The 27,884-nt window shown below is 42.9% G+C and overlaps 1 protein-coding gene across 1 annotated transcript in view; it reads right to left on the reverse strand.

The window, feature by feature from the left end:
- LOC108790637 (large neutral amino acids transporter small subunit 3-like) overlaps positions 1-27,884 on the reverse strand; it is a 213,740-nt gene that overhangs the window by 114,402 nt on the left and 71,454 nt on the right. The window contains exon 4 of the mRNA XM_018560943.1: positions 26,760-26,836. Coding sequence (XP_018416445.1) covers positions 26,760-26,836 — 77 coding nt within the window. The remainder of the gene's footprint in view (positions 1-26,759; positions 26,837-27,884) is intronic.

Raw genomic sequence — 27,884 nt, forward strand, 5'->3', positions numbered from 1 at the left:
CTGCAGATGTTTCTGGTGTCCAGGAGGGGGCGTGCAACCTGCCTGCTTGGGCCAGAGATAGTCAGTGGATGCCTTTTGCTAAGGAATTAGCTAAGTATTCATCTCCTTTTAGTAGGTCATGGAGTGGTAAAATTTCAGGTGATTTAGCAAATTTTAGCTTTGAGAATTTCTGTTTGAGCAAAGCAGAGAAGAAGGCAGTGTCCTTACTTGGCTGGTACTTCCTTAATGCTCTCTCTACTGAAACAGAAAGAAGGGAGAAAGCAGAGGCAGAGGTTAAGACATTAAAAGACAACCTGGCAGTTGTCTCAGAGTATGTACGTTCAACTGCTAGTCGGGCCGATGATTTGGAAGAGCGGTGTGCAGCCCTCATGACCAAATCAATTAATGCCTTAAGGAAAAAGAAAGGCCGTAGACCCGTTAGCAAAGCCCGGGTGCGTGCCATTGTCACCTCCCATAACTGGGACCGTGAGGATGCGCTCTCCTCAGGTGATAGTGAGGATGAGGAGATTGCATTTGATATTACTGATGATGTTGATCACTCAGTGGGAAAGAAAAAGTGTGCCAGACCTCTTATTACTAAGCATAGGAAAAGGCAGCATGATAGAGAAGATTTTGCTGATGGGGAGGTACATTACCGCAACCCCAGAGATGTTGAAATTGAAGAATTAAGGAAGTTTACACAAACTGAACTCCAAGAACTGGCAAAACAATACAAACAGAGGTCCGGGGAAACCCTATTAAGTTGGCTCCTACGTTTGTGGGATGATGGGGCGGACAGTGTTCTTTTGTCAGGCAAGGAAGCAGTGGCTATGGGAGTGTTAACCCATGATCCACAATTGCGCCAGGCCATGCGTAAGGCCCAAGAGTTTACTGTGAATTTTTCACTGTTAGACCTTGTAAGAGATGGGTTAGTCCGGGTATATGCTAATCCTAGTGACCTGGAAAATGCCTCCTCCTGGAGAACAATGAGAGAGGGTATTGCCAGGTTACGTGAGATGGGCTGTATAACTGGACTAACTAAGATACCGGAATGGATGGGTCCAGATATGGAACCGTTCACGTCTGCTCTGCGCTCCAAGCTGATGAGGTCTGCGCTGTTTAATCTCAGAGCTCCTTTGCTGTCTTTGCTGGGAGGCCTGGGATTAAACAGCAAGATTCATGAAGCCACTACCCTTTTAAACCAGTTGGGGGAGCTAGAGGAGACCAATACAAAACCTGTTAGGGCCGTAGATCAGGTTACAGCCAGACAGGGGGAAAGGAAGCAGAGAAAGACAGTGAAGACTGGGAAGTCAGGAAGGGAGATGGGAGGTACAGAGGAAACTAGAATAGTTATCCCTAGAAGGCAAATGTGGGTTGACCTATTGAAGGCAGAACTACCCAGAGATGAGATAGATGGGGTTTTTACTGTAGAATTGATGAAGCGGTGGAAACAATTAGTGGGGAAATCTGCAAGGGTTAGAAACACCACCAGTGATGACAACATTAGCCTAGGGTTAGATGAGATAGAACAGACCCCTCCCACTAGTCCCAAAGTAATTCCCAGAAATGTGCAGGAACCCAAACAAAAATCCCTTTACCCTTGGGAGGAGTTAGAGAGTCTCAGGAAGGGGAACTGGGGGGTTCCTTATCCTTTGTGAAGGGAAGGCGGGTCTCCAGTAATAGCAGTAAGAAAGTGACAGCTGGAGACCGAAGGCCATTTGTACCTGTCACTGTATGTTGGGGGAAGTCCTCTTCTCCCAAACATGTAATGGCTTTAGTAGATACTGGAGCTGAAGTTACACTTTTACATGGTAATCCCTAAATGCATTGTATTGCATTTTAGATAAAGGTGCAAGGGGGCGGCGCTTCCAAAGTGTGTGGCCAGTTTCTCTCAATAAAAAGTCAGTAGCTGAAAGAAGCACAGCACTTCACAAGACGAGGGCTTCACAGGAGGGGGACAGTACGAGGGCGCTTCACAAAACGAGAGGACTTGCTTCAAGACCAGGACATGCAAAGGATACTGCAACGAGAAGCCATTCTTCCTAGGCCAAGTCCTGCTCATCACGGAATTTGTGGAGCCTGCAGTCTGAGCTAAGTACATTTTCAGTGTTTCCCTTCCTAGAAATCATACATGTACTAGAAGATAGTGTAGTGGGTGCATGTGAATGTTTGTAGCAGCCTGTATGTCTTGTTTATGTATTTGTTTGCTTTTCCTGTAACCAAGTTTGTACACAGAGCATTTTCGCCAAGTAAAGTACTTTTAATGCTGCTGGGTCAGTTTCCTTGAAGTTTACTGCAAGAACAGACAACAAATAGAAATTAAAGTTTTGCCAAGCTTTACAGCTGGGCTCATCCAGACGTCTCTGGGATTTGTACTCCAGAGCATTACAAGAGGGTATTTGTTGCTTTCTCAGGATTACTCAGTACCATGTCCATTCATGACTGAGGAGGTAGTACACAACTATTTCCCTTCCGTTTGTGAATGACCAGGAAGCCTCTGTACTGAGTGCTTCCTGTTCATTAAGTGCTCGGGCTGCAGAAAAAGAGACTGAGGACTCTGTGTACTCAATATCTTTTTCTGTTTCAAAAGGGAAATATCAGGGGTCTGTTTAGTAATGTACAGTGAACAGTAATGTAAAAAATTAATGTAAAATGTAATGTAAAAAAGAAATAAAGCACACACACACATGCAGTGTTAACCATATGGTGTTGTGCGTCATGCACATGTGCTGTGGTGTGTTGTTAAAACACATCACAGTGCTTGATTTTTCCTTTTTTTTTCCTTTTTAAAACATAAACTGTGTGGCAGAGCATAGTAAAGCGTTTTGACTCATTGCCATGCGTTGTAATATACTGTGCTGCAATTAAATGATTGCCTACATAATTTTATCACAACACACACCAATACAGCGCACAAACAGCACTGCGGATCAGACCTTGCCACAACACAGATTTCTACCTTTTCCCAAAAAGGTGCAATTTAGAATGTACAAATATTTGTTATTTATTAACTCAATACAGTTTTTTCTTTTAGTTTTAGTAGGAATCTTGTAAAGTATGGGGGTCTTTTTGTGTACTCTTTAATTATTATTTTACAAACTCTAGACGCTGCAGTTGAAAATGTAAAAAAAGGTGAAAAATTGCAAAAAATTGTCTGGCCAGCTCAGGTAAAAAATGGTACCTAGAGCCTGGCAGCAAAATTGTTAAGAGAATAAACCCCATAGCAAACATCTACCTATTATTAGGTTGCAGTTGGAGGCTGCTCATTACAAAGGTTCTGTCAACAGCAGAAAAACTGCAAAAGCACACACTGCTGCGCTGTGCAGACCCCCTTTGGAGAAATGATTTGCCTGTGCATGTGTGCCAGATTCCACTATTACTGGACCTAGGGGGAGGGTTGAGAAGCTAGAGGGGAGGAGGAGGAAGACAGAAAAACTTTATGAAGGATTTTCAACCTTCCTAAAACCTGGACATTATACATGGGTGGGGTGAGTTGTTGGGGGAACAATGTTCCTACCTGAAAAATCTTTTTTTGAAATTAATCAGATTGGGGTGCTGTTGCCTGTAAGCTTGTAAAAGAAAAAAAAACAATTCTACAGCCAAATATGCGATGTCAGAATACACCATCTCCGAGGCTGGCTGTGAAAATCTTGCTGTTCTTTAACAGGATTTATGTATTGTCAATGTTGTCCATCAAGTCAAATGAAAAAGCATTCTCCTTGCTGTAAACTTTTTTTTTTTTTTGGCTTTGGTATATGTCACCTTTGGAAGTGCATAGTTTGCTATGCAATCTTTTTTGAAAATAGTTTATTAGCATCACAAAAGGAGCAAATTACAGTCAAATTGGCTTCGGAAAAAAAAGTTGTTTTTTTTTGTTTTTTTTTAGATTTTGAGAATGATTTGCAAAACTGGCTGCAAATCCAAACCAGACAGATTCACTGTCCACTAGGCATCAAAACTTTTCATGGAAAAAGAAAAGGGCAGGCATGTTTATCTGCAGACGTCACAATAAGGTATGAATTTAAAAAAAAAACAGGACTGGAAAACATAAGGTTTTCCATTCCTGATCATAACTGTACAGTCAGATAAGTATGTCCTTTTTTAATTATTATTATTATTGTTTTTTACATGGTCACACCAAGTAAATCAAGATAGTATGCCAAATTTGTCACTGCAAGATGCAAATGAACCATCCCTTTGTGTTAATATTCATTTGAACTCTCCATCTGAAGGGCTTAAATATATCGCAAATACCTTCAGTGTTTGGAAACATATGTCACCTTTGGAAGTGCATAGTTTGCTATGCAATCTTTTTTGAAAATAGTTTATTAGCATCACAAAAGGAGCAAATTACAGTCAAATTGGCTTCGGAAAAAAAAGTTGTTTTTTTTTGTTTTTTTTTAGATTTTGAGAATGATTTGCAAAACTGGCTGCAAATCCAAACCAGACAGATTCACTGTCCACTAGGCATCAAAACTTTTCATGGAAAAAGAAAAGGGCAGGCATGTTTATCTGCAGACGTCACAATAAGGTATGAATTTAAAAAAAAAACAGGACTGGAAAACATAAGGTTTTCCATTCCTGATCATAACTGTACAGTCAGATAAGTATGTCCTTTTTTAATTATTATTATTATTGTTTTTTACATGGTCACACCAAGTAAATCAAGATAGTATGCCAAATTTGTCACTGCAAGATGCAAATGAACCATCCCTTTGTGTTAATATTCATTTGAACTCTCCATCTGAAGGGCTTAAATATATCGCAAATACCTTCAGTGTTTGGAAACAGAAAGAACCGTTCTCTTTTTAGTACTACATTTTCTGGAAATCAGGGCTATTGGTGCTTGTCTTCATCCACAAGCAGTTTAAAAAGTCACCGTCTGATGATAAAGGCAGGGTAGGTAACTAGTATCCAATCAGAGGTTGTTGTGACTATACACCCCCTTTTCAAATCTAGCTCCTGTCAGTATCAAGGACAAAAGGAGATACATTGTATGGCATCAAGTGAGTCACAAGGGTTCCTTTGAATAGATTGTGATAAATATTTCTGTAATGTATCAGGGTGACCCACAATTATGTTTAGTAAGTAAATGACATGTGGACTGATCAGATGACTATCAGGCCTGAGGGTAAATGTGGAGTTCTTCAAACCATCTTTTAGAAATACGCTCATGAATGACAAATTTATGTGACTCAACATAGTAACAAGAATACTTTGATTAATACATAATAGGTCGAGCATAACTTTGAGCCAGACAAATAGGAGTGTGGCACACTGTAGATGTGAATTTGTGGTGCAACTAACTTTGCACTGCAATGCACAATACATTGTGTTACCTAGTGCTAAGGTAGTGTGTTCGAACATGGGTGATGGCCGATTTATATTGCACATTATGTTGTAAACAGGGCCTTAAAGTGACACTAAAAATGTGTTCAAGTTCCCCAGCTATTAACAAAATTGTATCTTATTTGTGTATCACTCAGCTATAGATCCTCAAATCATCTCTGAATTGGTGCTCACACTGTCCTTCCTTCTGGAGGGTGGGTACTTTTTCTCCCCATGGTCCCTGTGTGTGTTGTAAAAGTACAACCACTCCAATCTCGCCCCTTGATGGACTACAATATCAGTATAAATTAGTAAACTAAACATGAGATTTAAATTCATCATGGAAGCTAGTTTGGAGCGGTGGCTACTTTACAACACACACAGGGACGATGGGGAACAAAAGTAACCATGCTCCAGAAGGAAGGACAGTGTCAACACCAATTCAGAGACAATTTGAGAATCTACAGCTGAGTGATAAACAAATTGGCTATATTTTTGTTAACACAAAAGGTACTTAAATGCAATTCTAAAATGTAACTCACTAAACACTAAACGCAATGAACATTTTAGAGCATTTTAAAAATTGCATTCTATATAAAGCATTATGCCATGTAAGGGAAGACATTAAGTAAATTTGCTATTGTGCAGAGCATAAAAAAATGTATCTGCACCATTTTTGTCAGCGCAACACACTACAACGTTTAGGTGTCCGTTTAATAAACCATGATAAAGTCAGCTTTATCACAGGATATGTTTTCTCCACATATCACAGTGTTATTTTACCACTTCCCGAGAAACGTTTGATCCTGTTTAAGTGGCAAATGTATCACAGTGATAGGCGGCAGTGAACTCTCACTGTGATATCAAGAGAAAAGAGTGTAGAAAAGAGCAGGGAAGGCCTTTCAGGGAAGCACACAGGAATTCCTGGGAGGAAACCTAAGATCCTGATGGACAAGGTCATATGTTATTCCTCCCACATATGTGAACAAAAACACATGCAACACCCTATATTATTTTTTATTTTACTATAGAAAGCCCCCTGAAAATGAACATTATTATAATAAAGCTTATGAGAGGCTTTTTTTTTTTTGCACAGTTACAATATATGATCTTTTTTTAAAATCTATTTTGCATTGCAAACAGTTTTGTATTAACTTCTGTTGCCATAAACCTACAGGCTCGCTGACACCAGGTGCATTAAATTGCATTGATCAGCTATATCAACACAGACTCTATGCAAGGATTATTATTATTATACAGGATTTATATAGCGCCAAGAGTTTGCGCAGTGCTTTACAATATAAGGAAGACATTACCATCACAATACAATTCAAGACAAGATGGTAAGGAAGGCCCTGCCCCTGAGGGCTTACAACCTAAAAGGGAGGGATACATGAGGAGGTAGCTGCGTGGGGAGGAAATGTTGGAGAACGTGATGGTTCAGCGGTTTGGTTGAGGTGGGATAGGCTTCCCTGAAGAGATGAGTCTTAAGGGATCGCCTAAAGGCAGTCAGAGTGGGAGATGGACGGACAGGTTGTGGAAAAGAGTTCCAGAGGATGGAGGCGAGCATGGGAGGAGTTGACGAGGGAGCTGGAAAGCAGAAGGTATTTTGAAGAGTGGAGGGGACGGTTATGGTGATACTTTGAGACAAGGTTTGAGATATAACCGGGAGCAGAGTTGTGGATGGCTTTGTAAGTCATTGTTAATATTTAGAATGTTATCCTTTGGGAAATTGGAAGCCAGTGCAGGGATCGACAGAGGGGGTTTGCAGAAACTGAGCGGTTGGTTAGGTGAATGAGTCTAGCAGGTGCATTCATGATATACTGAAGGGGGTATAGCCTCTGTAGAGATAAGCCAAAGTCAAGGACCCAGGGGGGCCATTCCTCACCAGGCTCGCCGGCGCGGGCATCGGGCTCCTCCTCCTGGCAGGGCATCTGGAGCTAGGATTGCCGATGCACATGCGTAGTACGCAAGCCGAACGCGCGTGCCCGGGAGCGCGCGCGTAGTGTGCCATCCCACATTCCAGGTGCTACTCAGGCTGGGGGAGGACTCCAGCACTCACCAACTGCCCTCGGCCTTGCGATTGGCTCCTGACTAGGGAAGCTCCCTGGTTGCCCTGGCAGCCAGGGGGCGGTCCTGGGTTCCCTGTGTATATAAAGCTGGTCAGACATTGACTCATTGCTGAGTTATTCTACCTCATGGTGAACACCCAGCTCCCTCTTGTGAACTTATCTGTTGATCTGACTTCCCGGCTACCGACCCTTTCGCCTGACCCTTCACCTACGAATCTTGCTGCCTGCCACGACCCGGACCTAACTACTCTATTGGATTAGCCTTTTGTTACTGCGATCTTGGACTTGTTTTCGTCCCTGCCAAGGGGTTCCACTGCCGGCCCAATTTCTCGGCCTGACAGCCAATGAGGAGGGAGTTGCAATAGTCAAGCAAGCAAGAGATAACAAGTGAGTGAATGAGTAGTTTTGAGCTTTCATTGGTGAGGAAGGGGCGTATTTTGGAGATGTTGCAAAGGTGAAGGTGGCAGGATTTGGATAGTGATTGGCCGTGGGGAATAAAGGTGAGGTCTGAGTCAAGGATGACACCTAGCCAAGGATCCTTGGCTTTATTTTCTTGCCTCCCAATTACAACATTTCTCTGGCTGGGGGTGCGAGATGATGCATACACAATTGTTCCATTCTCTTCAGTATCTTTTTGATGGCTATGACACTTTGGGTACCTTGGAGACGGACTTGTCTTCTAAAAAGTTTTGTCATCTTGCCACAGTCAGTTAAATGGGACATGCATGGGAGACGGCTAAACGACTCCTACATACTTTGGGGTATATTAGATTTACTCCGATTTGGAATAATAGTAGGCTTCCAGAGCTTTTTAAGCTGCAGGGCTTCAGGAATTGGTGGCGGGCGGGAGTGCATACAGTCGCTGAGCTGTATGAGGATAACACCCTTTGTTCCTTTCAGCAACTGCAGTCCCAATTTGGATTGCCTCGAACTGCCTTTTATCAATATCTACAACTTACACATGCTCTGACGACCCAATTTGGTAACGCCTCTCCACATTTCAATCCAACACCGGTCCTGGACACCCTTGTTGCTGCCTGTAATACTAAGGGTATTATTTCTTATTTATATACTGTACCTGCTTATTAACCTATTCGATACTACAATCCCCTTTTGGGTGTTAGGAGTAAGTGGGAGAACAATCTAGGCCCTATTACAGATGACGACTGGATGGGTGCTGTGAGGACTGTTCTCTAAGTTTCTTTGTCTACGTCTCATAGAATTACCCAACTATTTATTTTGCACAGGACCTATCGTACTCCAGAGTTCCTGTTCAGAATAGGTGTCAGGACTGATTCTTCTTGTCCAAAGTGTGGATTTCACCAGGGATCCCTGATACATTTATTGTGGAGGTGTCCTAAATTGGTCCGATATTGGGATGCAGTGCTTAAGGTTATTTATTCTGTCTTCGGTATATTGTTAGATAACACACCTAGAGTCTGTATATTTGCAATTTTTGATATCCCTCAGAGGGATTCGTACCTCAAATCGGCTATACAAAGAGCCTTATTTTCCGCTAGGATACTGGTGGCAAGGAAATGGATATCCATCATCCCTCCCTCTGTATCCGAATGGATTTCTGAGTTAGATAAAACTGTAATGTATGAAAGCATTACCTATCAATATAGAGGGATTGGTGAAGATAAATGTATTTTACTCTGGTCCAGATGGCTACACTATCGTACACATTAAGGGTACCATAGAATTTTTTAATGTTATTATTACTATCTGGTCATATGAGGGTCGTATATATGAGTCTAAGATATAAATCGACTAATCCAGGTATAAGTCTCTATGCTTCTTTTTGAACTATATTAGCACTGTAAATGTTTATATATGTCTAGAAGATCTGACCAAAATTAGTTAGTTCCTGGATATTGTTTTATCGATATGTACATATGGTGGATGTGGGGTTTCCCCCTTTTTTTTTTCTTCTGTATTTATGTTATATTTGTTGTTATATATCTATATGTATTTTTTCCTATGTTGTTTTGTTTAACTGCTTGAAGACCAGAGGGTTGATTTACTAACCTTATAGACACGCCACGAACAAGTATACACCTCTGTAGTGTGTTCCCTCTCAGCATGATCTATTGGTGGAATCTAGACACCTTTGTAGTGTGTACACACCCAGCAGGTGTGTTGTGCATGAATTGCAAGGTGATGTTGTGTAAATTAGCTCTATGTTGTGTTGCTTGCGTTGATGAATGCAGGAATGTAAATGCATGAGCTAACCATTTTTGTCTAAACTGTGAAGCAGCATTATATATGCATCATGTGCATGATTTTTCCATATATGGCAGCGCGTGTATGTATGGGTGGGGACTTTAAAAAATGTATTTGTTTTTTTAATTTTTGTTTTGTGTAACTTTAAAAAAAAAATTTGGGGAAACTTTAATTTTTTGTTCATGATATTTTTTTCCACTAAACTTTATTGCTATCACATACGGGGGCTAATAAAACCCCCCTATGTGATAGCAAAATGTGACAGGTCCTCTTTATGGAGACATCAGGGGTCTCCAAGACCCCTAATGTCACCTAGGACCCCCCCAAAAGAAGCTGATGAACCACAGATCTGCTCCATCAGCTACTTTCCAGCTTCTGAAGCTGGAGAGTGACACAAGAATGTGGAAGTGATGTAAAATACAACACTTCCGCATTCCTGCAGCGGAGAGGGGACCGGAGGGAGCTCGTGTACCAATCTCCCTCTGATCCCCTGTGACACAGGCACCATGCTGATGCCGGGCTCGCACCGGGCACAGCAGAGCCCGGGACCAGCGGGACAACGGTGGGAGGGGACCACGGAGGGGGGGGGACCGATCGTTACCCCATGCAAGCGACCCCATAGCCCATGCATCGCTGCCTGTTTTTAGATATCGGGTATTTGGGCGCGCACGAGGGGGCATGTCTGAGCGGACGTCTAAAGACGCCCGCTCAGATCTAGAGAGCTCCCGGCCAGCTGTTTTTTTACAACGACTGGCCCGGAGGTAGTTAAAGAAAAACGTAATAAAAATTATCTGATTAAAAAAGGATAACACCTAGCACCTTGGCATGGGGGGAGGGCTGGATAGTTGTGTTATCAATCTCAAGGGAAAAGTTGGGGGAAGGTGCACGGGCGGGAGGAAATATCATGAGCTCAGATTTTGAAAGGTTGAGTTTTAAGAAGTGTTGCGACATCCAGACTGATATGTCAGTTAGTAGATTAGTGATATGCAAGGACACTGAGGGGGTGAGTTGTGGAGTTGAAGGATAGATTTGAGCGTCATCGGCATAGAGATGGTATTGGAAGCCATGTGAGGTTATTAACTGACCAAAGGAGGAAGTGTAGATGGAGAAGAGGAGGGGTCCAAAGACAGAGCCTTGGGGGACCCCTACAGAAAGAGGAAGAGGAGTTAGATTTGTAGGTGACACTAAAGGAGCGCTTAGATAGGTAGTAGAAGAACCATGCGAGAACAGAGTCTTGTAGGCCAAGCGAGTAGAGTTTTTTGAGGAGGAGCAGGTGGTCAACAATGTCAAAAGCAGCAGAAAGGTCTAATAGTAAGAGTAAGGAGTAGTGGTCATTGTTTTTAGCTGTTAGTAAGTCATTAATGAGTTTGAGAAGGGCGGTTTCAGTGGAGTATAGAGAGCGAAAGCCAGACTGTAAGGGGTCTAGAAGGTTGTTATCAGCGAGGTGGCAGCTTAGGCGGCTGTAGATAAGGTGTTCTAGGAGTTTGGAGATGAATGGGAGTAAGGAGATTGGTCTGAGATTGTTGAGGTTGGTAGGGTCCAGTGAGGGTTTTTTGGGTATTGGGGTGACTAGCGCATGTTTTAGAAGGGAAGGAAATATACCAGTAGAGAGTGAGAGATTGAAGATGTGAGTAAGAGAGTGTAGGATAGAGTAAGAGGGTGACCAGAGTAGTGGTGAGGGAACTGGGTCCAGGTGGGTGTCAGAGAAAAGCTTTGTAACCTCCTCTGTGGTAACAGGGTCAAAAAAGGAAAGTAACAAGTGTGATGGTGGGTCTGGTACATTAATAGGGGAACTTGATTGGACAGTGGCGATCTGATCCCGGATTGTGTATATATATATATTTTTTTTAAATGAATGGCAATGTCACGGGCAGTGAGTTAGTGGGAGTAGGCGGTGGAGGACATAGTAGAGAGTTACAAAATAAGTCTGTTTGGCAGCACGGAGGAAGGAGTTATATTTTAGGAGGGCAGCTTTATACAGGGCGAAGTCTTGCAGAAGCCTAGTTTTCCGCCACATCGTTCAAGAGCGCGGCTATGTCTTTTTAGATGTCTGGTTTCTTTAGTTTGCCACGGTTGTAGTTGACATGGTCGAAGTCTGCGTATAGTGAGGGGAGCCAAGGTGTCTAGGGAGGATGTGAGCAAGCTGTTGTAGACAGGTGTAGCCAGGTTAGGGCAGGACAGTGGTGAGATTTTGTCAGCAGAGTAGAGAAGAGAAGGGTTGAGGTGGCGATGGTTTCTCCAGGTGACAGTGTGCCGTGTAGGGGGACTCAGGGTTGGGGACAGGGTGAGTGTGAAACTGACATGGTTGACACCATGTTCAACGCAGGATCAACACAAGTACAAACAGAAAACAATTCTATTCTGTGTGTCCTGTTCACACCATAACACTGCGTCGATATGTGTTATGTAAACATGCAGCATTTCTGCATATCACAACGCACCTCAACACATTCCACCGCAACGCACTGCAGTGCAGAGTTAACTGAAGTGTAATTTTGCGTCACTTAAATACAGTTTAAAAGTAAACAGTGTGATGCGTTGTAACACATCGTACCCCCCACACATGCATTTCAGTGTGTGGGCTTGTATGAATGACCACTGCAATGTGTTGTTACAATGCCTTTCAAATGCACAATGCACACTAGTGCCTATCCACATTAGTTGCACTGTACTTCTCATTCGCTGGTGTGAGCCGCATTCACATCTGAGCGTAGCGGGAATGCAAATCGCATTTGTGCATATTTGTTTTCCGCATTTGCTATGCGTCCCCATTATTTTTAACAAACGCGGAAAAGTAGAGCATCTAGCAAAATCTGTGACATGCGTTCTGTATTTTTCCTCTGCATTTGTGCCTGTTTTATTGCACACAAATGTGGAGGAAAAATGTGTATCTTCCTGGCTGTGTTTGGAGTCCCATAAATGGTAATGGCACAGCAAACACTTTGCATTTTTGGTGTATTTCCCAAATCCATGTCAAAGTGCACATTTTTTGTGCATTTTCCTAAAACTCTCAAATGTGAATGGAGTCTAAATGGGCAGCAAGTGAATTTGATGCAGAAGTTGCAAGTGGCAAAAAGGTTCTTGCTTGCAAAACTAATGTATCCCACATCTTTCCTGATGCAATTGTGCACCAAAAAAATTGTCTTATTGGTGATAATGAGTGGAGAAGGTGAGGAGTAATGGGTTGCAAAATGCCCTATTGGATGCATTACAGCATGAGCAATCCTGCAATTATGCCTGAAAATGTGTAAAATGGTCACTTCCAGGCCTTTTCCTCAGTGTTTCACCAAAAAAAAAGACCTTTATCACCATGAGGTGGTGAAAATTCTAGGGGACCTTTTCCAACACTTAGCACAGTGATAAAGCTTTTTCCTATTTTTCACTGTTTATTAAACAGGTACATTATACTATGATTATTATTATTATTATTATACATATTACTCTGTGTATTTATCACAGTGAAGAGAAAAGAGGAGATTTTTTTGTTCCTACCTGACTTATCACGGTTTATTAAACACCCCTTTAGATACGTTTTACTGGGATAAGGTGAGAAAAGCCTTCTCACTGCTTATCACACTCTTTTTTTTTTTTTTTTGGTTTAATCAATTTTATTGATTTTGATAATTCTGCAAACGTCAATAGCTTATACAGAAGTCCAAAAGCTGTACGTACAGCTTAGTAAAGTCAGATGTACTTGGAAATCATACATTGTTGTATATAAGTACAGATATATCAAACGTCAATATTAAACCATACAACTGTGAATTAATCAACGGCTATCGTTTATCTTAAAAGGGGTGGTTAAGCCACCCTTCAGGCACTGCCCGGAGACAGATCCAGTGAAGGAGACACATTGCAAGGGAAGGGGATAGGGGGGAAGAGCAGAAGGGGTAAGAGAGGAGAGCGGGAGTGGTGGGGGAGTTAGATAATGAGCGAGTCCAGATGAAAGGTTGGTGACATGTAGGAAGCAATCCAAGGTTCCCAGATTTTTTCACATTTTGGTAGAGTATGTAGATGTAATCACTCTCCTGGCTTCAGTTAAAATATGAGTGACCAGTTTAAACTGGGTCCGCGTGCATGAAACTGGCTGTTTGCCAAGTAGTGCTTCAATCGGGTTTTTACGGAATGAATGACCTGTCACCGTATAAATCAACTGATACACCCTAGACCAGAAACGCCGAATCCTGGGACACTCCCACCATATATGAATGAAAGAACCATCAGGCTGGCATCCTCTGAAACATGATGGAGACCTGGAGGGAACCGCACAGGAGATACGGAGAGGAACCAAATACCACCTTAATAAAAGTTTATAGTTTGCTTCCACTGCTCGCACACTAGAAGAACTCTTTGCAGTCGTGTACCAGATCTGGGACCATTTCGATGGGGCCCCCCAGTTCCTGTTCCCATTTTGAGGCATAGGGAGGAAGCTCCTGTTGTAGAGAGTCCATCAGAGCATCATAGAGGTGAGAGATAAGACCCGGGCCCTGTGAGTGAAGCAGCAATAATTTTTCAAATGGGGTCATTACTGTCAGGTCTCGGGTCAGTCCCGCACACTGCTGCAAATAGTGTTTAATCTGTATAAATTGTAACAGATCTCTGGTGGAAAGCTGGTGTTTCCCTTGGAGCTCTGGGTATGATACAATACCTGTTGAAGTATAAAAATGTCTAGCCTGAACCAGGGAACGTGCCCTCCATCTACTAAAGGCTGTCGGATTCTCATAACCTGGGGGGAACAGGGGATTCCTCTGTATGGATAAAAGGGGGGTGTGAGGGGAGATCCATTTCTGAGTCACCTTAAGGGCGTCCCAGAGGCGGGGTGTATGTTTCGTGATTGGGCATGTGACTATTTTCCGCATTTTGGGGTGTAACCATGGCAAATTATTCAATAGTATGGGGTCGCACAGATATGCCTCCACGGAGACCCACAAAGGGACCTCTTTCTCCGAGTGCCACATAACGAGGGGGACCATCTGTGCAGCCGCACAATATTTTTGAAAGAGAGGGAGACCCAGGCCCCCCTGTAGTTTGGATCGGTATAAAACCGAGCGAGCTATTCTGGGAATGGAGACAGACCAAATAAACCGCAGGATATGGCGCTGGAGAAGATGTAATCTAAAAGCTGGTATAGGTACAGGTAGAACTCTGGCGAAGTATACAAATTTAGGTAGAAGAGACATCTTCACTGCTGTGATTCTGCCTAGCCAAGATAGATGATGTTTAGCCCATGAGCCCAGTATCGAAATCAAGTGAGCAAATAATTTGGGGTAATTGGCATTATACAGGGCGTCCCACGTCGGAGTTAGATGAACCCCCAAGTAGGGGAGTGCATGTGGTACCAATGCATAAGGAAAGGAGGACTTCAGGGAATCACAAAGGACAGGCGGCAAAGAGACATTGAGTGCTTTAGTTTTATTTGGGTTAACCTGTAAGCCCGATATGGTTCCAAATTTGCTTATCACACTCTTTTAACAGTTTATTAAACGTACACCTTAACATGGTTTATTAAACACCACTTTTGAGACTTTTCAATTTAATAAGGTGAGAAAAGCCTTCTCACTGCTTATCACACTCTTTTTACAACTCATTAAGGTGTACGTTTAATAAACTGTGAAAATAGTGTGATAAGCAGTGGAAATTCTTTTCTCACCTTATCAAAGTGAAAAGTCTATAAAATGGTGTTTAATAAACCATGATAAGTCAGGTAGGAACTGAAATATCTCACCTCTTCTCATCCTGGTGATAAGTACACAGAGAGTAACGGGAATGTACTTCTTTAATAAACAGTGAAAAGTAGAGAACAGCTTTATCACTGGATAAGTATTGTAAAAAGTACCCTTGATTTATCACCCTGTCAGACCTGGTGATAAAGTCCTTTTTCTTGTTAAGCACTGAGCAAAGATTCAGGAACTTGTCATAAACCTACTTCTTTTATAGACAGAGCAGGAAAAAGAAGCACAACTCCTTCACTATGTTTGCTGAGGCTCATTTGGCAGCAGCAATTGTGGCATGCACAGCAGCTGTAGTACATGTAACCCAGGAAGGGATTGGGGATGTTCGGTTCAGGAAACCACGTTTGTACATGACTTGCACAGTCCTGGATGAGCTTTCAGATTACGATGTGGAGGATATGTTTAGACTGAACCGTCAGGGGATCAAGGATTGCATCTGGAGAGCGTGGCTACGGTGCAATTCACTTCAATGGCCCGCCACACACCCTCCTGCCCCAATAAAAAGTAAGCCGCCCGCAATGCAAGGCAGTGCGTTCTGGGCAGAATCGGGCCGGAACGCACTGCAACTAGTGTGAACGGGCCCTTAAACTGTCTTACCCCATCCTACTGATCACAGTGCTGTTGCAGCCAGTCACTGGGCTTGCACTTCACAGTGTTGTAGAGCTGCAGTCTGGATCAGTGTGCTAAAAAAGGGATACCAAGTTTAGAAGAGGCAAATACAATGTCTACTCCAAATAAGTATCCAAGGCCCTGCAAAGATAAACATTACCCGTTAGGACTAGTTGACACCAAGCGCATTCCAGGAGCAGAGCGGAGCCAAACATAGCACAGTCGAAGATTGTTCCTCACTCCCATTGAGGAGAATTGATGCAAACTTGAAAATACAAAATCTGGAGCAGCTGTGCATGGCAAACAATCAGCTTCTCTCTTTCATTTTAGAATAGGAACACAACAAACTGAAGAGAGAAGCTGAATGGTAACTAATGGAAACTGCTCCAGATTTTGTCTGTCCTGTTTTGACAAATTCCCCTCATTGATTTGGACTATTTTGAATAGGGCACATATTACTCGACAAATAAACTGAAATAACGGACATATGATTTACCCTTTCGAATATATTACGAATTACTCTGTTAGCGACAATAATCATTCATACATTGGTAGGGTCAAAAGTAATAATTTTGGAATGTCCCCGGGTGGCATTTTTGTGTATCTACAAATAAAAGACCATTTTTAATCCATAAAAAAACAAATTAGAATTTGTGTGGGTGTGAGGAAGGAGAAACATGGGAATTATGTGAAACAATGACAGGGCAAAAAGGGCCAGATTGCTACGGACACCAAAGGGGTTATATGAGTAGGAGGTGAGTATGAGACAAAGGTGAAGGGGGTGTTTCATCACATTTGGCAAATATCTACATGGGTACATGCTTTAATTACATTGGGGTTTGATTTCATTAGTAAATGGAGTGTGGAGCACCTTTTCGGCGTGCTTGGTAGTTCGATTCATGATTTTGTACTGGTACATGCTGAACAAATCAGAACATGTAAATCCTGGTTTTTAGCATTTTTCATAATTTTAACAGAGAAATAACTGTTGCACTTTGCTATAGAGGTGCTTTGTAATATTGTTAACGGGTGGTTTGGCAGAGTAAACTATGATCCTGTCAGGAGGATTGTAGATTATCATAAAGGATGTCATTGTGCAGCTCAGAATACATTCCCCGCATTACTTTCTCTACTGATCACCGTGATGACTTATCACTGCCTTTCACAGCTGTTTTGTGTGATAAGTTTTCTTTTCGCAGGTTATTAAACAGCCTCTGTGCAGCCGAGAAAAACAAAGTGATCTGCTGAGTAAAGTTAACTTGTGATAAAGCTAGTTTTATCATGGTTTATTATACATACACCTAAACGTACACCTTAGTATTGACATCTGTGCATTGCAGTGCCCTATATTGCAAGTGCTAGTTAAATAAACCTTGAAAAAGTCTGCTTTATCTCGGTTTGTCTTTTCTCCACATATCACAATGTTATTTTATCACTTCTGAGAAAAGTTTGAGCCTGTTTCAGTGGCCAATTTATCAAAGTGATAGCGGTGATAAGCAGCACTGAACTATCTCTGTGACATCAGGAGAAAAGACTGGAGAAAATAGTGGGGAAGGGTTTTCAGGGATGCACACAGGAATTCCTGGGAGGAAACCTGTGATCCTGATGGACAAGGTTATTCCTCCCACATATGTGAATAAAAACTAAAAACACATATAACGCCCTCTATTATTTTTTGTATTATAGAAATCCCCTAAAATGAGCATTATTATAATACAGCTTATGAGAGGCTTTTATTTTTTTGCACATTAAAAAATTAGGGATGCATCGATACCGATATTTGTATTGGTGCCGAGTACTGGTACTCGCCCAAATGCTCCAATACCAGAACGTCCAAGGAATCTCCCTCTGACCGGCCAATCAGGAAGCTGGCTTCATGACCGGCCACCCAGTTTCCTGATTGGTCAGGAAGCCAGGGTGCCTCGCAGTGTCACGAGGGAGGGTGAAGCTGGTGTTCTCTCGATAGAACACAGACTTCCCAGGCAATCAGGAAGCTGGGGGGGGGGGGGGGTCATGACCCGCCGCCCAGCTTCCTAATTAGCCGGGCCCATGGTACTTCGTAATGCCGATATCGGTATTCTGTATCGGCAAGTATCGGGGGAAAAATAGCGGTACTTGTACTTGATACTGAAAAAACGTATATGTTCTTTTTTTTTTCATTGCAAACAATTTTGTATTAACCTCTGTGGCTATAAAACGAAGGGCTCGCTGACACCAGGTGTATTGAATTGCATTGATCATCTAGATCAACACAGGCTCAATGCAATGATGCTGAGAAAACAACTATGCTCTAGGTACGCTTTTCACACTATACAAGTGTGTTGAAGTATTGTGCATAAAAATGCAGCATGTCTGCATTTTTATACAACACAACAACAAGTTACAACACACTGCAGTATGTCGCATAGAATTGAATGAAAGGGTTTTATTTGTTAATTGGGCTTATTCACATTATCTCCAACGCAGGCTTAACACAAGTACAAACAGGAAACAATTGTATTCTGTGTGTCCTGTTCACACCATAACACTGTGTTGATACGTGTTGTGTAAAAATGCAGCATTTCTGCATTTTTGCACATAACAATGCACCTAACTGCATTTCACCTAGAGATGGGCAAAACGGTTTATCTGCTTGAGCGCTCCTCAACGGATCGCTCACTGAAAAGATCCAGATCTTTTAAACGGCTCATGGTTCACTAAACTGCTCTTTTTACTATAGTAGGAGCGGAAATGAGACGGGGGTGTAGTTTGAGGGAGGGAACAGGAGTTATTTTTAAAGTAAAACCATTGCTTGTCTGTTATGCAGAATACCCCGAGTACGAGTACTTGTGAAAATGCCCAGTATTGGCCCTGGTGCATCCCTACTTACTAATATAATGTATTGCTGGGACTTGTAGTACTATGCAAAATACCACCAGCTATGCGGGACTACAAGTCTCAGCAATGCATTATAATAAAAGTGAGCACTATATCACCAGCATCTCACACACACACACACACACTCACACTTCCCTGCCAGTGCTACACTCATTATTATAATTCACATGAATTTTCTTACATTTAAAACAGCAGCACAATTCATAAGATGGAGGAATGCTGTAGTGTAGAATGAGTGAACCTCTCTGAGCGGGTCTCAATCAGTATCATTGAGAAGGCACAAGGAGCTGAAGAACTATATCATTCCAATCCTGATCCATTGAGAGCCAGATTCAAAGATGCAAAGGAGCCGAAAGAACCAAATCATTCCTGAGTCTGTCTGACTCTTTGAGATCCGGCTCTTGGGCTCACAGATCCGGCTCTGTTGGTTCATAGATGTGATTGGTTGCAGGGGTGGGCTGGCAGAAGCCTGGCTCTCACTCTAAAATCATATTACAAGAGCTGCTTACAAGAGCAGCTCTTGTTTCACTCTCGGCTTCTACATTCCATCCACAGAGAGCACAGACCAGAAGAACCGCCGCTCATTTTTACTGAGCCACCGCTCTTTCATTCTTCTGAGGGAGCCGCTCAATAGATCCAGATCGCTCATGAGCTACCCATCTCTAATTTCACCACACATGCACTGTGTGCAGAGTTAAATGAAGTGTAATTTTGTGTCCACAAAGTTTAAAAGGGAATCGCAGCTCCACATTTTCAAACTCATCCACTTCACTGTTAAGAGTCGCGTCATCTGCCTCCATGGGGAGGGTCAGATGATGCGAGTCTGAACAGAGAAGTGGATGCTTTTGAAAGTGTGGAGTTGCGATTCCCTTTTAAACTGTGTAGACATATGCTTTTGTTATATGTTGCTAACGTGAGTAGAATTTCAATAAAATAGGCTTTTTATTTAAGTGGTGTACACTTTGAATTGTTTCTATCATTATATTTGCCGAACTTTGTAAGAAATACCTGCTGGCAGCCATGGAAGTGTGTGCATAGTACAGTGCATGATAGGGAAAATCTTGATCAGTGTGGGTGCCCTTGCCCTGGATTAAAAAGGGGAAGGCTGTCATTAGACCTAGCAGAGAAGTGGAAGGTGAGAGGCAATATTGTGTGCAAGAGAGGTATTTATACTGGTGGAGGAGATAGAATCGATTTACTACTGTGGAGTCGCTTGCGAAGTGTTGGTTTCAATCACCTACAACATTTTTGAGTTTATTTATATGTTTTTGAGACACTGGAGGTGTTCAGGGTATTATTCACAAGTATATACAGTGGTACCTCGGTTCACGAACTTAATTGGTTCCACGATTTTGGTCGTGAACTGAATTAAATTTTCCCATAGGGTTCAATGTAAATCAGGTTAATCTGTTTTGACCCCTACGAACGTGGTCGCGAACCGATTTTTGGTTGCGAACAGAATCACATTTTCCCATAGGGTTCAATGTAAATGAGGTTAATCCGTTCTGAACCATACGAAAAAAAAAATTTAAACCACAAAAATATGAAACAAAGCACAGTACAGTACAGTATTAAGAGAGTGAACACTAACCTTTCTTGGGGCGACCTCTGGCATGGAGAACAGAAAGGTGGGTGGGAAGGAGGTTATTGTTTGAAGGGAGAGTCCCTCTCCATAATGAAATCGGGGAGGTCTCCTTCAGGGGTTTCTTTTTACCACCATTCTTGCTCTGCACATTCTTGTCACCTCCAATAACGCTCTGCACAGTCTTGTCATCTTCATTAACGCTCTGCACGTTCTTGTCACCTTCATTAATGCTCTGCGCTTTCTTTTTCCCACCATGCTTGCTCTGCAATTTCTTGAGAGCCATGCTGGATTGAATACAGTAATGTACAGTACTGTGCTACAAAGCACACAAAAAAGCTTCACAGTAAGTGTCCACAGCCCTGTCTGCGACAGTGATCTCGAGTACAGGAAGCCACGACCACGTGTCAGAGCATCGAAGATGGCCGCGGCCGTGTTCGTCACCCCATGCAGAGTTCGCAAACGGAGGCAAAATGTTGACAAACTTCCTGTTCGCGAGCCGAATTGTTCGCGAACAGAAGCATTCGTGAACCGAGGTACCACTGTATTCATATATATGAAGGATGGTTTTGTAGAACACGATTAAGTGGAATAATACTATTTGTATATATTATGATTGGAATTTTCTATATATAGAGCGAAGAGGTGATTATTTCTACATTCACTTGATGGTACATAACTAGCCCCATTGCATGGGATATCTACTCAAAATGCTTTTCTATGCACTAAAATACATAAGTGTAAATGATTCCTTCACAACAATGACATTACAAATGTAACCCTGGGGCCATCAGATCAAAGGTGTGTCAGGAGCTGAGATTATCTTATAAATTCCAGAGCCAGTCACACTGTTATTATTATACATATATATATATATAGCTCTGACATCTCAAGCAAGCTGAATTTGCTGCTTTCCCCAGCACACCATGTCGGATCCTGGGGAGGATATGGAGGAAGCTGCACCTGGAAGTTCTGGGCCAGGTGCTTTTGGTAAAATCCCAGATCTGAGTGGGGGGCCTGCTGAAGGAGAAAGTGCGTCAGTTTATCGTGATAAAGTCACGTTGAGGCTTCTGAAGATTGCTAAAGAAGAAGAGAGACTGAATGAGCTGAGGAAAGACTTGAGAAAGAGGAAGGCTGTGCTGGAGAGGTCATCCAGGATCAAAAAGCTCCAAATGAAGCCAGAGTTGAAAAGGTTGGAGGATGATGTTAAGAGGCAGGAGGAGTATGTCATGGTGCTCAAAGAAAGAAGTGGCGCTTTCAGGGAGAATTTGCGAATGAGCTTTGTTTCAAGGCCATGAAAAGCAAAGGTGTCTCCATGTGTCCTGAAACTGCAGAAGAACAAGTGGAATTGTCTGACAAATTACCACCACAAGGTCAGTCCCAAGAGGTGTCTGAGGTGCAAGTGGAAGGAATGGATGGTGATTTGGGAGCTGGAGTCCCCCCTTCATGGCAGAAATTTCAAGTTTGATGAAGCCTTTTCAGAGGGGGAGGACGACTCTGTTCCTAAGGCCGTTACAACGCTTGTAAAGGAAAATGTGGTCTTTACACAGCAGAAAATGCTAAATGATAAAGAAGTTGTATATAGCTAAGTGTGCAGCGCTCGGGTCATTAATAAGTGAATTAAATTAGTGTTGGCAAAAATTATATAAACATCAAAATCGTGAACATAAATCTCCACTTGTGCCAAAATGTGTTACTTAAATCACATATATTGCTAAACAGTGATGTATCAGATAAGTGACAATGTATAAAACATATAAACATATAAAAAGTGAAAACAATCTCAAATATATCAGTTAAAGTGATGTAGAAGTGAATCCGCAGGTGATGTAAAGTGAGTTCAAAAATCCATAAATTAATAATTAAACGTGAATCCAAAAAAGATTGGGAATTTTCAGTGTGTCTACCAAATCCCACATCCAAGTGTCCACATCTAAGTCCCCTCTGGGATGCACACTCACCAGATCAAAGTAATTGTAAGCAGAGAAAGATGACCGTTTGTACTCCTACAGCCGTCCAGTACTCATCCCCCGGATCAATATTTCACCACGAAAATATAAAAGGGACAAGAACTCCTCATGGTGTAGTAAAATCAACGTTTTATTAAACAAACAAAGTAGCCACTTACAGTTAAAATCCGTAAAATCGGCCGCTCACGTATTGTGAGTGAAAGCTTCAAGACTTCCTGGTATGTGTGGTATCGAACAAGTGTAGCCCCGCCCCGACGCGTTTCATCATAAAAAGACGTCTTCAGGGGGATCGCTGGTCTCACTTTCAATACCACACTATTTATACTCAGACTCTGGGTCAATCTAACACACGATAAAGAAGTTGTGCCTGGTGTGAAGACTGTGCGTGTAAACACCAATGCCTCTGAGGAAGCAGGTGTGATGCAGATGGAGGAATCTGCTACTTCAGGCCCTACACAAGCCGAATGCACTGGAGCTTTGGCACCAAGACCCACATCATCAGATGGTGCAGAACAACGCACTGAATCAGCACGAATGTTTGGTGATGGCGGACTGTCTCCGAATGGAAACGTGCTGTACAGAGAAGATTACACTCTAATGTGTGTGCCCCCCCCAGTCACATCAGTCTCTGTACAGAGGAGCTTATACTCTAATGTCCCCCCCACAGTCACATTACCCGCTGGACGCAGGGCTTCATGACCCGCTGGACGCAGGGATTAGTGACCCACTGGACGTAGGGATTAGTGGCCCGCTGGACGCAGGGATTAGTGACCCGCTGGACGCAGGGATTAGTGACCCGCTGGACGCAGGGATTAGTGACCCGCTGGACGCAGGGATTAGTGACCCGCTGGACGCAGGGATTAGTGACCCGCTGGACGCAGGGATTAGTGACCCACTGGACTCTGGGCTTAGTGACTCGCTGGACGCAGGGCTTAATGACGCGCTGGACGCAGGACCCACCTGAGACCCCACACATACCTGAGAGTGATCCTGCAGAGCCCACCATAGATGCTTCACAGCCTATCTGATGCTCTCTATGGTGGGCTCTGCAGGGGTCTCAGATAGGCTGGACAGGGCTGCATCTCCCTCCTTCCCAGCTCCTCTTACCTGCTCACCTGGCCTCCTCTGCCGCCTGACATCACCTCACTTCTGGCGGTCAGAGATCAGATGAAAAGCTGTGCCAATGGGGCCCCGGCCTGCTCCAATGCCTGAATAGGTAATGCTGGGGCCTGGCACTGCTAGGGCCGGCCTCCTCCTGCGCTGCGGGGGCCCAGCCGCCTCCTCGCTTGCAGGGCCGGTGCAAGGATTTTTGCCTACACAGGCGAAGATGCATTTTTGCGCCCCCCCCCGGCCCGGTGCCCTCAGACAGCTGGCTATGCAGCCTTACACTAGCGCCCGCCGGCCCTGACCACATTGCTCAGTCTACCCCAAAACCTGGAGGAACACTAGGAGCAGATTGCACTTTAAAGGCTAAGTTCACTTTTCTGGCCATGTTTTATGTTACACCCATATTTAAGGTGTAACATGAAACATGGTCAGAATGCAACCCCCCACTTACTTGAATCTCTGGGTTCTTCTCCCAGCAGGCTGCTGTTTTTTTAATGTTGGGCGGAGTCATGCACAGCCACAACATCAATCTACAAGCCCTCTCTGCTATTGTGACAGAGGGGCTTGTAGTTTCGGAGTAATACAAGTGTGATAACATCACCGCACTTGTAGTCCTTTAACTCTGCCTCCCGTCCACAATACTTGATGTTTGTACCTCGGTACAGGCATGGACGGTAGCAGGGATGCACCAATACAATTTTTGACAGGTCAAGTACGAGTACCAATACTTTTCTTCAAGTACTCACCGATACCAATTACCGATACCTTTTTTTTTTTTAGTGTCGTGACAGTTTTTCTAAGAGAATACAGACCAATGATTTTAGGACAGTGGTGGAGCGCAAGGGCTCATTCCCAGCTGCAACCTTTGGTACCCTGGTAGTTCTACCACTGACTCCAAATCTCAGCAATACATTATACAGCAATGCAGAACAATGCCATCAGCTATTGAGGACTACAAATTCTGACAATATAATGTACAACAATGCTGAATGGCAACCGGGTAGAGAAGACTACAAATCCCAGCAATACATTATAAAGCAATGTCGAATGGCAACCAGCTATAGAGGACTAAAAATTCCAGCAATACATTATACAGCAGTGCTGAATAATAGTATTATTCTGCATTTCGGTATAATGTATTGCCGGAATCTGTAGTCCTCTATAGCTGGTTGCCATTCAGCATTGCTTTATAATGTATTGCTGGGATTTTTAGTCCTCTATTGCTGAAGCTATTATTATTATACCATCAGCTGTAAAGGACTACAAACCACAGCAATAAATCATACAGCAATGCAGAATAATACAAAACGACATACTCTGTGCTGCTTCGGGATGACGGTCTGATGTCTACAGTAGAAGGTCTGTGCAGAAGGCTGTGTAGGGTCTCAGGAGGGCTGTGTAGGGTCTCAGGAGGGCTGTGTAGGGTCTCAGGAGGGCTGTGTAGAGTCTCAGGAGGACTGTGTAGGGTCTCAGGAGGGCTGTGCTGGTTCTCAGGAGGGCTGTGCAGGATCTCAGAAGGGATGTGCAGGGTCTCAGGAGAACTGTGTGGTGTCAAGAGAGCTTTGTGGAGCCTCAGGAGGGTTGTGCAGGATGTCAGGGGGTCTATGGGTGGACTGTGCGGGGTGTCAGGAGGGCTGTGCGGGGTGTCAGGAGGGCTGTCAGGAGGGCTGTGTGGAGGGCTGTGCGGGGTGTCAGGGGGGCTGTGCAGAGGGCTGTGCAGAGGGCTGTGCAGGGTGACAGGAGGGCAGTGCATTGATGTTGTGCAATTAGAAAAAAGTGCATGCAATTGCACCTCAGTGGAACTCAGTTACATTGTGGTAGCATGCATTACACTGCGGGCAATTACACTGCGTAGGGAGGGTACAATTAAGTGGTGAAGGAAGGTGGATGGTGTGAACGTTGAAAATGTATTTTCTTTGAACGTGGTTTAGTGGATATGGAATGCACTGTGGCATTATGATGGGCAAATTGTCATATTGTGCTGGGTTTTTTTTTTATAGGCGTGGATGTTGTAGAGAGAATAATAAAGTTACAAGTGAAGCATTTTTTATTCCTAAATAAAATGTTGTAGTATAGTTGTGTAAAATTAAATGTCTGTGGACAGGATTATGCGGCATAAATGCAGCATTTGTGAGTGCTGTGAGATATAGAAATGGTGATTGATGGTGTAGAAATAGTAGAAATATTTTCTAGTAATGTTATGTGTGTTTCATGTATACTACAGAGCAGTATATGATTGAGGCGCTGTGTTGAATATACATCTTTTCTCCTGTATATTGGCACTGTGCTGAGACACACACTACCTGAACCCCCCCCCCCCTCCCCCGACTCGAGGCAGAGAGGGATCTGAGACAGAAAAAAACAATCCTCTATACAGCCAGGAGGACTTACTATGAGGTGCACTGGCGACGGGACATTGCAGAGCTGACAAATAACACAGTGCGACCTCAGCAGCTCAAAAGTCAGCGGCCCTGACATAACACTGGACAGAGCTCTTTCACTCTGATCTATCTCAGGCCGTTTGTCTGCTGGGTCTGTGTTCCAATTTTTTCGCCCTCCCTACCGGCTGCTTGTGTTGCTTCTACACTAGCGCCGGCACTGCTCGCTTGTCACCGGCGGCCGATACTCATGTAAGGGTCCTGGGCAGGCCCCTTACATGAGTATCGGCGGTACCCCCCTAACGGTGGCCCTGAGTAGCATCTACCACTGAGTAATGTGGAAAGTTTAAAGCTGAACTCTGGGCACAAAATCATTCATTTAGATATATTCCACAATGTAAGCAAAGGATATAAATTATCTTTGTGCCAAATGCCTTGTTAAACCCAGATATTACCTTTTTAAAGTAGCAATGACATCATCACTCTGCTGCACATAGCCTGTGCAGAGAGCAGAGCTGTAGGAGGGACCCAGCAGGCTCCACTCAATACAGGCTGCCTGCATAAAACTACAGGAGGGGGGCTGCTACAAAACCAGTCACTCTGTACAAGGAGCGAGAGCAGCATTGACTGATCTATATCACAGGAAGCTCCTACATAGAGGTCAAGTTTCACACTAGCTTATTGCACAGATCTGGAAGAAATACTCAAAGCACACCAAGAAGAATAGTAAATTGTGTACAAGTAAGAACACATGTCTTTTGTGTTGGATGTTTTTCTTTTTGCAGTGCAATTTGAGTGTATGACTACTAGAGTGAATGTAGACATTACAATTACTCCCACATGCAAATGCAAACAAGAATATAACATATGGAAATATACTGGACATATAGATCACTTACTGTTAAAGATGTAAAGGTCAAACAGATACCTCCAAACCCATTCAGAGACAGAGCAAGGAATATCACCGGGGCCAGTACTGCGAAAGAAATACAAAATCACTTGATTATATGATTATCAGTTTCAGACAGAAATATATTAGAATTTTTTGAATTTAGTTCAAGTTATTAAAGGCATACAAGCTTTTTGTATCAAAGTATATGAAGAAATTAATGTTGTGGCTGCTTATGACAACTAATCTAATTGTCCTATCTTTTTTCCTGATTGCACATACTGTTTAGCCCTTGTTCACATAGGCTTCCGCCCATATAAGAGCAGTGTGCACAGCAAGCTTTTGCAAAGCTTTCAACGAGTTTATGCAAAAGATTTGCAATTGGGAATGCCAAACACAGATCTTAATGGAAATGCAGACTTCCATTAAGACTGTAATTTTAAACAAGCTTTAGCAAGTTCCACCTTAAAAAAAATTAAAATGAAAAAATTAATTAAAAAATGAATATAGTATATAATTGCTGCAGAAGCCATTTTGTAATGTAATATGAAAATTCAGTTCCATTTACAACTGCAGTTGTTTTTATTTTCTAAGATTGTCAAAAAAATTAAATGCAATATAGCAACCTGGAGGCGCTCTGTACACAGTTACATAGTATTTGAGGTTGAATAAAGACATTAGTCCATCAAGTCCAACCTATTAGGATCTCATTCTAGGAGTACCTGTACCCCTGTATATTACGGTCCCTTAAGAAATCGTCCAAAAGTTTCTTGAACAATTCCACATTATTTGCTGAAATCACCGCCTGTGGCAGTGAGTTTCAGACCCTAACTGATCTTACTGTGAAGAACCCCCTTCGCCCCTTGTGCTGGAATTATTTTTCCACCAATTTCAGGTGGTGGCCTCTAGTTTTTGTAATGGAGTTAATTTTAAACAGTTTATCGCTAATGTTGCTACCACCATTGAACATTTTGTACATGGAGATCATATCCCCCCTTAATCTCCTCACCTCCAATGTAAACATGTTTAAATTTAGTAGCCTCGTAGCTCTGGTCCTCCATACCCCTAATTAGTTTGGTTGGGTTGCCCTCCGCTGGACTTTTTCCAACTCAAGGACATCTTTTCTTAGTACTGG

This window comes from Nanorana parkeri, unplaced genomic scaffold (assembly GCF_000935625.1).
Source record: "Nanorana parkeri isolate BGI_ZX_2015 unplaced genomic scaffold, ASM93562v1 scaffold490, whole genome shotgun sequence".
Taxonomy (NCBI): domain Eukaryota; kingdom Metazoa; phylum Chordata; class Amphibia; order Anura; family Dicroglossidae; genus Nanorana; species Nanorana parkeri.